This window comes from Pan troglodytes, chromosome 21 (assembly GCF_028858775.2).
Source record: "Pan troglodytes isolate AG18354 chromosome 21, NHGRI_mPanTro3-v2.0_pri, whole genome shotgun sequence".
In the NCBI taxonomy this organism is placed as follows: Eukaryota; Metazoa; Chordata; class Mammalia; order Primates; family Hominidae; genus Pan; species Pan troglodytes.
The window spans coordinates 42,037,580-42,049,991 of NC_072419.2; the positions used below are offsets into that span (position 1 = coordinate 42,037,580).

At 44.5% G+C, this 12,412-nt stretch overlaps 1 protein-coding gene across 8 annotated transcripts in view; it reads left to right on the top strand.

The window, feature by feature from the left end:
• PHF20 (PHD finger protein 20) overlaps positions 1–12,412 on the top strand; it is a 184,482-nt gene that overhangs the window by 31,934 nt on the left and 140,136 nt on the right. For 6 of the 8 annotated variants that reach the window (XM_001165874.6, XM_054674689.2, XM_063802871.1 and 3 more), the window contains exon 2: positions 1,804–1,918. In XM_001165874.6, the coding sequence (XP_001165874.4) occupies positions 1,836–1,918 (83 nt within the window). In that variant the 5' untranslated portion in view covers positions 1,804–1,835. Of the gene's footprint in view, positions 1–396; positions 477–1,803; positions 1,919–12,412 lie in introns of all 8 variants that reach the window. The other 2 variants (XM_016937807.4, XM_063802873.1) reach the window with 1 other exon arrangement.

Consider the following 12,412-nt stretch of genomic DNA (forward strand, 5'->3'; position numbering starts at 1 on the left):
TGCTCTGTCACCCAGGCTGGAGTGCAGTGGCGTGATCTCGGCTCACTGCAACCTCTGCCTCCCAGGTTCAAGCTATTCTTCTGCCTCAGCCTCCCAAGTAGCTGGGATTACAGGCACCTGCCGCCGCGTCCCGCTAATTTTGTATTTTTAGTAGAGATGGAGTTTCACCATGTTGGCCAGGCTGGTCTCAAACTCCTGACCTTGTGATCCGCCTGCCTCGGCTTCCTAAAGTGTTGGGATTACAGGCTTGAGTCACCGCACCCGGCCGGAAGTGTTCTTTTATGGGGGCCACTTTTCTTGTAAATGGCCTAATCCAGTACACCTTTTTTTTCCATCAAAAGGAAATTGGCTTTACTGTTTGGTTCTGATCATAAATATAAATTTTATTCATTGCAGCACGAGTACACGAGACAGGATTGAGAAAGGAGAGATTCAAATTGTGACTTCAGATTCAAAGGCAATTAAAGGAATTAAACGTGAATATTTTTACTGTTTTATTGTTCTATGATTAAAAAAAATCTGGGTAAAACTTATAGGAAAATACAAATGATCAGAATGGACTCAAGAAGTAGGAAATATAGCTGGGCGTGGTGGCAGGTGCCTGCAATCCCAGCTACTTGGGAGGCTGAGGCAGGAGAATCACTTGAACCCGAGAAGCAGAGGTTGCAGTAAGCCGAGATCATGCCATTGCACTCCAGCCTGGGCGACAAGAGCGAGACTCCTTCTCAAAAAACAAACCAACAAACAAAAAAAGAAATAGGAAATATACATAGATCAAAGAAAGTATAAACAATTCTGGGCGCAGTGGTTCACGCCTGTAATACCAGCACTTTGGGAGGTTGATGTGGGCAGATCACTTGAGGTCAGGTGTTTGATACCAGCCTGGCCATCATGGTGAAACCCAATCTCTACTCAAAATACAAAAATTAGCTGGGTGTGGTGGCGGGCGCCTGTAGTCCCAGCTACTCAGGAGGCCTAGGCTCCAGAATTGCTTGAACCTGGGAGGTGGAGGATACGGTGAGCTGAGATGGCACCACTGCACTCAGCCTGGGTAAAAGAGTATGACTCTGTCTCAAAAAATAAATAAATAAATAAACAGACCTCGTACAGCCTTCCAAAAGTAGCACCAAGTATTAATATCTCAACTTTTGTTTGCTTCGTTTTTAATTTTTTTTGTTTTTAAGAGACGAGCGTTTGCTATGTTTCCCAGGCTGGTCTTGAACTCCTGGGCTCAAAGAAACAACTTGGCTCTGCCTTCCAAGTAGCTGGGGCTATAGGCATACATTACTGTGCCTGGCATTTGTTTGCTTCCTTTGTAACTCTTTAAATTTCATTGCAATTACAGTTTGCAGTTATTTATCAGTTTACTGGCTAAATTTTTGTGTTTCCCCGGTAGACTGAAGGGTTCTTGAGGGCAGGAGCTGTGTCTCTTTTGGTCTTGATTGTTTCCTTAAATAGTCGCTGAGCAAATATTTGTTGAATAATGCATCAGCATATGACTGAATTTAACTGTGAAAGCAGTTGTTTTTTTGTAGTTCTGAGGGGTGGCCCTTGGCTCTTGTAGGTGAGTGGTAAGCAGTGTTGAGGGAGGGTCTTCTTAGTTCCAGAAACCACAGGAAGCTGCACGATGGAGGAATAGGAACCAGTGGAAGACACACCTGTGTTAGAATGAGGACACCAACAGGGTTTCATGGAGCTTTGTGTTTTGAATAATGCCTGTTTGTTTTTTTATGTGTAGTGAATGATGCTACACTCTGGGTGGACTTTGCCTAAGTTTCATAAATATTTAATTGGCTTTTTCAGGAGAATAAAGGCAGCCCCGTTGATGACTGAAAATGACAAAGCATCCACCTAACAGACGAGGAATCAGCTTTGAAGTGGGAGCCCAGTTGGAAGCCCGGGACCGTTTAAAAAACTGGTACTTTTACATTTTTCTGTTAATTAAAGCCCTTCAGTAAAGGATTTTTGCCAGCACTGATAGAGTGGTAGCTTAGGCTTTTTTTGTGGTGTTTTTCTACTTCCTGACTCTTGGAAGATGTGAGGAAATGTCAGTCTTTTCTCTTTGATGCAGGGATCCCAGTGTCAGGGTGACTGTCCTGTAACCCCCTGTATATATTTGTTTCCCCCTTTTGCCTGTTCATCTGAAAGAGTTCTGGGAAAAAGAAGCAGGAATGGCTACAGGGAAGGGAAGAGTTAATAGTGGCAGCTCTCTTGCTCTTGGCTGCCTGTCTGAAAAAAGAGGAAAGATCAGGGATGGAATAGTGAAGAAAAAGGGGTTCGATTGGAGCAGCTCATGTGTTGTGAACACCCCATCCTGTTTTCTGGGCATGATCTTGTATGTTGAAATACAGTCATCACGTAAGGGCACACTGTCAGGGTGATTAGGTTCAGAAGCTGAGGGGTTATAGTCCCAGCTGTGTCATTGACTTGTGACCTCTGGCTGGTAATTAGCTGCTTTGTGCATTGGCTTATCTATAAATGTGGGTATTGGTAATATTGACCTCATAGGGTTATTCTGAGAATCAAATGATAGAATATGTAAGGAAAGACCTTATAGACTGTGAAGTGATTGTTGTGGTTGAGGGCATCCTAGAATTTGGTCATTTGTTGGTACTCAAGGTGAGCATGGGGTTTTCAGAACTTATACCTCTTTAAGGGTTTTTTTTTTTTTTTTTTTTTTTTTTTTTTAGACAGAGATTCGCTCTGTCACCCAGGCAGATCTTGGCTCACTGCAACCTCTGCCTCCCAGGTTCAAGCAGTTCTCGTGCCTCAGCCTCCTGAGTAGCTGGTATTGCAGATGTGTGCCACCATGCCTGGCTAATTCCTTTTTGAGCTAAAGAAGGAAGAGTTTAACCCTTTTTGAGATTCTTTCAAAATAGATTGATCAGCTCTTCAGGTGTAGGAAGATAAGACAGGAGAAGAGAGGCATGGAAGCAGTTGGTACAGAAAACTGTCTTTGCTATTAGAATTAGGTACACTTGGCTGGGCGCGGTGGCTCACGCCTGTAATCCCAGCACTTTGGAGGCCGAGGTGGGTGGATCACCTGAGGTCTGGAGTTCGAGACCAGCCTGGCTAAAGTGGCGAAACCCCGTCTCTACTAAAAATACAAAAAATTAGCCGGGCATGGTGGTGCATGCTGTAATCCCAGCTTCTCGGGAGGCTGAGCCAGGAGAATTGCTTGAACCCGGGAGGTGGAGGTTGCAGTGAGCCGAGATTGCACCACTGCACTCCAGCCTGGGCAACAGAGTGAGACTCGGTCTGAAAAAAAAAAAAAAAAAAAAGAATTAGGTACACTTGGCCAGTTGTGGTGGCTCACGCCTATAATCCCAGCATTTTGGGAGGCTGAGGTGGGCGGATCACGAGGTCAGGAGTTCAAGACCAGTCTGGCCAACATAATGAAACCCCGTCTTTACTAAAAATATAAAAATTAGCTGGGCATGATGGTGCACGCATGTAGTCCTAGCTACTCAGGAGGCTGAGGCAGGAGAATCACTTGAACCTGGGAGGTGGAGGCTGCATTGAGCCAAGATCGCGCCACTGCACTCCAGCCTGGGTGACTGAGCGAGACTCCGTCTCGAAAAAAAAAAAAAGAAAAAAGAAAAAATAATTAGGTAATTAGGTACACTTTCAACACAGTTGTTTTTGGGGTTTTTTTTTTTTTTTTTGGAGACAAGAGTCTTGCTCTTTCATTCAGGCTGGAGTGTAGTGGCGTGATCTCGGCTCACTGCAGTCTTTGCCTCCTAGGTTCAAGCAATTCCTCTGCCTCAGCCTTCTGAGTAGCTGAGATTACAGGCATGCACCACGATGCCCGGCCAATTTTTTGTATTTTTAGTAGAGACGGGGTTTCACCATGTTGGCCAGGCTGGTCTCCAAATCCTGACCTCAGATGATCTGCCTACCTTGGCCTCCCAAAGTGCTGGGATTACAGGCGTGAGCCACCAAGCCTGCCTGTTTTTGGGCTATTTGTATTATCTATAATTAGTTCCTTTTTTGGTTTCAGTATATATATATGTGTGTGTGTGTGTGTGTGTGTGTGTATATATATATAATATACTGTGTGTGTATATATATTATATATTGTATGTATATATATTATATAAGTAGTATCATACAACTTGTTTTTTTTCTGTGTCTTTGTTTTTTATATTCAATATGTTTTTGTGATTTACCCATACTTAACTCCGCACCCTCCTCGCCCACCCCTGATATAGGGTCTTACTCTATTGCTCAGGCTGGAGTGTAATGGCACAATCATAGTTCACTGTGGCCTCCAACTCCTGGGCTCAAGTGATCCTCCTGCCTTAGCCCTCCATGTATCTGGGACTACATCTTAACTTCTGTATAGAGTTTTATTGTATGAATATACCACATTTTGTTTATCTAGTCCCCTACTAATGGACGTTTGTTTGTTTATTTATTTATGATGGAGTCTAGCTCTGTCACCCAGGCTGGAGTGTGGTGGCACAATCTTGGCTCATTGCAACATCCACCTCCTGGGTTCAAGCAGTTCTGCCTCAGCCTCCCGAGTAGCTGGGATTACAGGTGCCCACCTTGCCCAGCTACTGTATGGTTTTTTTTTTTTTTTTTTTTTTGAGACGTAGTCTTGCTCAGTCGCCCAGGCTGGAGTGCAGTGGCTCGATCTCTGCTCACTGCAAGCACTGCCTCCTGGGTTCACGCCATTCTCCTGCCTCAGCCTCCCGAGCAGCTGGGACTACAGGCACCCACCACCATGCCCAACTAATTTTTTTGTATTTTTTTAGTAGAGACGGGGTTTCACGGTGTTAGCCAGGATGGTCGCGATCTCCTGACCTCGTGATCCACCCTCCTCGGTCTCCCAAAGTGCTGGGATTACAGGCGTGAGCCACCGCGCCCAGCCTAATTTATGTACTTTTAGTAGAGATGGGGTTTCGCCATTTTGGCCAGGCTGGTCTCAAATTTGTGACCTCAGGTGATCCACCCATCTTGGCCTCCCAAAGTGCTGGGATTACAGGTGTGAGCCACCGCTCCTGGCCTGTTTATTTATTATTTTTTATTGTATTTTTTTTAAATGGGTGCTTAAATTCCAGTTTTTCACCTGAGACACAGTGCTGCTGTGAATGTCTCTTTGTGCACATACACAGACTTTTACTTGGGCAGTGGCTTTTGACCACAACCTACAGTAAGAAATGTATTTTAAATCCAGTGTGGTACTCAACCATATGTACATAAAAATTTATTTTTATTTTGTTTTTATTATTATTTTTTTGAAAAGCTGTCGAGACAGCGTCTCACTTTGTTGCCTAGGCTGTAATGCAGGGTCGTGATCTTGGCTCACTGCAATCTCCGCCTCCCAGGTTCAAGCAATTCTCGTGCCTCAGCCTCCTGAGTATGTGGGATTATAGGTGTTTGCCACCATGCCTGGCTATTTTTTTTTTATTTCTAGTAGAGCCGGTGTTTCACCATGTTGGCCAGGCTGGTCTTGAACTCCTGGCCTCAGGCGATCTGCCCAACTCGGCCTCCTGAGTGCTGGGACCACAGGCCAGATCCATGGCACCCGGCCTATTTTTATTTTTCGAGACAAGGTCTCACTCTGTTGCTCAGGTTGGAGTGCAGTGGTGGGAACAGAGCTCATTGCAGCTTTGACCTCCCTTGGCTTAAGCAGTCCTCCTGCTTCAGCTGGGACCACAGGCACATGCCACCACGCCTGATTTATTATTATTATTATTATTATTATTATTATTATTTTGAGATGGAGTCTTGCTCTGTCGCCCAGGCTGGAGTGCAGTGGCGCAATCTCGGCTCACTGCAAGCTCCGCCTCCCGGGTTCATGCCATTCTCCTGCCTTAGCTTCCCGGCTAATTTTTTGTAATTTTAGTAGAGACGGGGTTTCACTGTGTTAGCCAGGATTTACCTCGTGATCTGCCCGCCTTGGCTTCCCAAAGTGCTGGGATTATAGGTGTGAGCCACTATGCCCAGCCACACGCCTGATTAATTTTTAAATTTTTAGTAGAGATGAGGTCTCACTATGTTGCCAAGGCTGATCTCGAATTCCTGGGCTCAGGTGATCCTCCTGCCTTGGCCTCCCAAAATGCTGGGGTTACAGGCATAAGTCACCATACCTGATCTATATAAATTTAACTGAAACACAAATTTTATGAAGTAGTATTTAACCTTAATACATGCATTATACTCTGGTATTTTTTTCAGTTCTTTTTTTTTTCGTTTGGGACAGAGTCTTGCTCTGTCGCCCAGTCTGGAGTGCAGTGGCACAATCTTGGCTCACTGCAACCTCTGCCTCCTGGGTTCAAGCGATTCTCCTGCCTCAGCCTCCTGAGTAACGGATTACAGGCGCCCGCCACCACACCCAGCTAATTTTTGTATTTTTAGTAGAGACAGGGTTTCACTGTGTTGGCCAGGATGGTCTGGAACTCCTGACCTTGTGATCTGCCCTCCTCAGCTTCCCAAAGTGCTGGGATTACAAGCGTGAGCCACCATACCTGGCATTTTTTTTTTTTTTTTTTGATATGTCTCACTCTGTTGCCTAGGCTGGAGTGTAGTGGTGCAGTTACAACTCATTGCAGCCTTGACTTCCAGGCTCAGGTGATCCTCTCACCTCAGCCTTCTGAGCAGATGGGACTACCAGCACATACCATCATGCTAGGCTAATTTTTTGTATTTTTAGTAGATATGAGGTTTCACTATGTTGGCCAAGCTGGTCTTGAACTCCTGACCTCAAGTGTTTCACCTGCCTCGGCTTCCCAAAGTGCTGGGATTACAAGCGTGAGTCACCATGCCTGGCACATATTTAGGTTTTTAATCCACCTGGAATTCATTTTATGTGTAGTATGAACTTGTATCTAATTATTATTTTTTAATTCAATGAATAACCAGTTGCTGCAATATCATGTTTAGAATAGTCCATTCTTTCCCCATTGACCTGCAATACCACTTGTATGTATTAAGCCTTATATTTACATAGGCCTGTTCTCAGCTCTTTAGTCTATTCCATTGATTTATGTTTACTCCTGTGCTTGTAATAACACATTATTTAATTGATATTGCTTTAACATAACTCTTGATATCTGGTAAGACAGGTTTTATTTTATTTGTTGTATTCTTAGACCTTTACTCTTTTTTTTTTTTTTTTTTTTGAGACGGAATCTTGCTCAGTCGCCCAGGCTGGAGTGCAGTGGCACGATCTTGGCTCATTGCAAGCTCCGCCTCCCGGGTTCACGCCATTCTCCTGCCTCAGCCTCCCGGGTAGCTGGGACTACAGGTGCCTGCCACCACGCCCGGCTAATTTTTTGTATTTTTAGTAGAGACGGAGTTTCACTGTGTTAGCCAGGATGGTCTCGATCTCCTGACCTTGTGATCTGCCCGCCTTGGCCTCCCAAAGTGCTGGGATTACAGGCGTGAGCCACCGCACCCAGTCAACCTTTACTCTTTTTTTTTTTTTTTTTTTTTTTTTTTTTTGAGACGGAGTCTCGCTGTGTCTCCCAGGTTGGAGTGCAGTGGCGCGATCTCGGCTCACTGCAAGCTCCGCCTCCCGGGTTCACGCCATTCTCCTGCCTCAGCCTCCCAAGTAGCTGGGACTACAGGCGCCCGCCAACACGCCCGGCTAATTTTTTGTAATTTTAGTAGAAACGGGGTTTCACCGTGTTAGCCAAGATGGTCTCGATCTCCTGACCTCGTGATCCGCCCGTCTCGGCCTCCCAAAGTGCTAGGATTACAGGCGTGAGCCACCGCGCCCGGCCAACCTTTACTCTTTAATGTGAATTTTTGTAGTATTGTTGAGTGTCTTGAAAAGTGTTTTTGAAGTTTTGAAGTAAATTGTATTTAATTGGTATCTTGATAAAAAGTTTTCATTCATGAAAATACATCTTTATACTTATTCATGTTTTACTTTATGAACTTTAGTGATGTTTTATAACCTCCATAAAGATTTTGCATGTTATCTGTTAGATTTATTCCTAAGTACTGTCTAGTTTTTGTTGCTTCTATGAATGGATCTTTTTTTTTTTTTTTTTTTGAGATTAAGTCTTGCTCTGTCACCCAGGCTAAAGTGCAGTAGAGCGATTTGGGCTCACTGCAACCTCCGCCTCCCAGGCTCAAGCAGTTCTCCCTGCCTCAGACTCCCGAGTAGCTGGGATTACAGATGCCCGCCACCATGCCTGGAATTTTTGTATGTTTTAGTAGAGGCGGGGTTTTGCCATTTTGGCCAGGCTGGTCTTGAACTCCTGACCTCAGGTGATCTGCTCACCTCGGCTTCCTAAAGTGCTGGGATAACAGGCGTGAGCCACTGCACCTGGCCAGATCTTTATATATATATTTTTTCTCTTTGGTTATTGCTGGCATGAAAGAATATTGTTGTTAACCAAATTCAGTATGTGGATTTTATATAGTTTGAAAACAAAAGCAGACTGCTTAAAAAAGATTTATGACATTTATGAGATTGTTGGAAGTTTGAACATTGATTGGTTATTTGATATTAAAGAATCGTTAACATTTTAGATGTGGAAGTGATATTGTAATTTTGTTTTTTAAGAGTTCTTATTTCTTAGAGATTATATACCTACATTTATGAATAAAATGATACATTGTGATTTGCTTCAAGATAATATGAAGATTCTGTGATTATATGCAGTAGGAAGAAAAAGGAGATAATATGAAGGGGGAAAAGGGTGGGAAGATAGAGGAAGCAAAAGCGGCCATGTGTAATGGGTACATGAGTCTTTATCGCTATTGAGTCTTGTATCTGGTCTTACACAGAAACCTTTCTCCATTTTCGTGTTCATTTTAATGGTTCTTTTGGATTTTCTACATAGACCATCATGTATCTGCAAACAACTGTTTTGCCTCTTCCTTTCCAATCCTCTGCTTCTCATTTCTTTTCCTTTCTTCCTTCCTTACTTTTTTTCTTTCCTTCCCGTTTTCCCTTCTGTGTTCATTGACTAGGATCATAGCAGCAAGATGTTAAATGATAGTGATGATAGCAGCCTTCCATAGTTTGTTGTTTGACTTTAACAGGAACGCATCTGAGAGTTCACCATTAAGTATGATGTTTATCATAGGATCATAGTAGATGTGTTTAGTCAGATTAAAGAAGTTCATGCCTATTCCTTGTTTGCTGCAAGTTTTTTTTTTTTCAGCCTGAGTAATGTTGAATTTAATGCTTTTGGGCATCTAATTAACTGACCATGCGTATTTTCCCCTTTAATCTTCATTTATTTATTTATTTTTATTTTTATTTTTTGAGACGGAGTCTCGCCCTGTCGCCCAGGCTGGAGTGCAGTGGTGCATCTTGGCTCACTGCAAGCTCTGACTCCCGGGTTCGTGCCTTTCTGCTGCCTCAGCCTCCCGAGTAGCTGGGACTACAGGCGCCTGCCACCACGCCTGGCTAATTTTTTCTATTTTTAGTAGAGACGGGGCTTCACCATGTTGGCCAGGATGGTCTCGATCTCCTGACCTCGTGATCTGCTCGCCTCGGCCTCCCAACGTGCTGGGATTACAGGCGTGAGCCACCGCACCTGGCCCCAATTTTTTTTTTTCTTAACCGTGTCTTTACGGAAAAGAGGAAAACGTTATGGCCATCTTGTACAAATTTCTAGGAACAAATTTTAAACTTAACATTTGGCCAGATGCGGTGGCTCATGCCCGTAATCCCAGCTCTTTGGGAGGCCAAGGCGGGTGAATCATGAAGTCAGGAGTTCAAGACCAGCATGGTGAAACCCCGTCTCTACTAAAAATACAAAATAAATTAGTTGGGTGTGGTGGCACATGCCTATAATCCCAGCTACCCCCGAGTCTGAGGCAAGAGAATTGCTTAAACCTGGGAGGTGGAGGTTGCAGTGAGCCAACATCACGACGCCATTGTACTCCAGCCTGGGCGACAGAGCAAGGCTCTGTCTTGGAAGAAAAAAAAAACAAAGTTTCAACTTAACATTTAAAAGATATTCTGGGCCTGGTGTGGTGGCTCACACCTGGAATCCCAGCATTTTGGGAGGCCAAGCCTGGTGGATCACCTGAGGTCAGGAGTTTGAGACCAGCCTGGCCAACATGGTGAAACCCTGTCTCTACTAAAAGTACAAAAATCAGTCAGACATGGTGGTGTGCGCCTGTAGTCCAAGCTACTTGGGAGGCTGAGGCAGGAGAATCGTTTGAACCTGGGAGGCAGAGGTTGCAGTGAGCTGAGATTGTGCCACTACACTTCAGCCTGGGTGACAGAGCAAGACTTTGTCTCAAAAAAAAAAAAAAAAAGATAATCCAGCTGGGCATGGTGACTCATGCCTGTAATCCCAGCACTTTGGGAGGGTGAGGTGGGAGGATTGATTGAGTCAAGGATTTCAAGACCAGCCTGGACAATATAATGAGACCCTGTCTCAAAAAAAAAAAAAAAAATTCTGGGCATGGTGGTACATGCCTGTAGTCCCAGCTACTTGGGAGGCTGAGGCAGGAGGACTGCTTGAGCCTAGGAGTTTGAGGTTGCAGTGAGCTGCAATTGTGCTGATAGCCGCAGGTGGCAGTCAAATGCCTAGGCAGATAGGGACAGTTCCCTGGTGAAACCTGACTGTCAAACCAAGGACAGTTTGTTTGTTTGTTTATTTATATTTTGAGACGGAGTTTTGCTCTTGTCGCCTAGACTGGAGTGCAGTGGCGCCATCTCAGCTCACTGCAACCTCCGCCTCCTGAGTTCAAGCGATTCTTCTGCCTCAGCCTCCCAAGTAGCTGGGACTACAGGCAGGTGCCACCACACCCAGCTAATTTTTGTATTTCTAGTAGAGATGGGGTTTCATTATGTTGGCCAGGCTGGTCTCAAACTCGTGACCTCTGGTGATCTGCCCGCCTCCGCCTCCCAAAGTGCTGGGATTATAGGCATGAGCCACTGTGCCTGGCCTCCAAAGACAGTTTAAAGCCTGAAAGCCAAGCTACAAGTCCTGGGTGAATCCACGGACTGGATTGAGAACCTCTCTTCCAGTTTGGCAAGGTTTCCTCTGATTGATCCCCACCCTTCACCTGTTTTACATGTACTTAGCCTTCCCTGATTGGTTTTTTACACTGTCATGCCCACCTTTGAGTGACGCCTTTGTTTTAGCCTTTTTGTTATACGCACAAACCAATCAGCATACATTCCCCATTCTGAACCCATAAAAGCCCTGCCACACTGAGAGGGAGACTACCTGTCTTCAAGTGGGAGAGTACCCTCATGTGGGTGCTCTTATGAGCCTCATTTTAGCAGTAAGAAAAAGGAGTCTCAGAGAGATGAAGTTATTTGCCCAAGGTCACACAGTGGTAGGACTAGGGTTTGAATCAAAGTAGACTGAGTTCATAGCATTTTTGTAATAACCAAATTTCTCCAGAGTGTCTGAATGTTCCTGACTCCTAAATCAAAAAACAAAACAAAACAAAACACTGGAAAATGCATTCTGATTATGTTCACCTGATTTCCTAATCTAGAGTACTGGACATTTAATTGTTTGATAAAATCTTTGACTTTGAATGCTTTGCCAAAAACAATGGAGAGTTTGTTTTATTATCTCTAGACTGAAAGTGGTTATGTTTTCACCCTGGTAAGTGATTTGCTTACATTATAGTAGATAGTATTGCTGCACGGTACAACCATATTTTTTGTGTGTGTCTGTGTCTCTCTGTGTGTGTATGTGTGTATTTTCAGTCCATTGAAATGAAATGTGTGGGAATTAGGTTCCACTTTTTTTTTTATTTTCATTTTTTTGAGACAGAGTCTTGCTCTGTCGCCAGGCTGGAGTGCAGTGGCGTGATCTCGGCTCACTGCAACCTCCGCCTCCAGGGTTCAAGCGATTCTCCTGCCTCAGCCTCCCGAGTAGCTGGGACTACAGGTGTGCGTCACCACGCCCAGCTAATTTTTGTATTTTTAGTAGACATGGGGTTTCACTATGTTGGCCAGGATGATCTTGATCTCTTGACCTCATGATCTGTCTGCCTCGGCCTCCCAAAGTGCTCAGATTACAGGTGTGAGCCACCACGTTGGGCTAGGGCCCACTTTTTAATTGCTTATGTCCTTGTGACTTCTTGCCTCTGAATCCTTGAATTATTTGTTCTTATTTTTGGGCCCTAAAGAAACTAAGTCCCAGCTTTTTTTTTTTTTTTGAGATGGAGTTTTGCTTTTGTTGCCTAGGCTGGGATGCAATGGCACAATCTCGGCTCACTGCAACCTCTGCCTCCCTGGTACAAGCGATTCTTCTGTCTCAGTCTCCCAAGCAGCTCGGATTACACGCATGCACCACCATGCTCAGCTAATTTTTTTGTATTTAGTAGGGACAGGGTTTCACCATGTTAGGCTGGTTGAGAACTCCTGACCTCAGGTGATCCACCTGCCTTGGCCTCCCAAAGTGCTGGGATTACAGGCATGTGCCACCGTGCCCGGCCCAGTCCCTGCTTTTTATTTATTTATTTA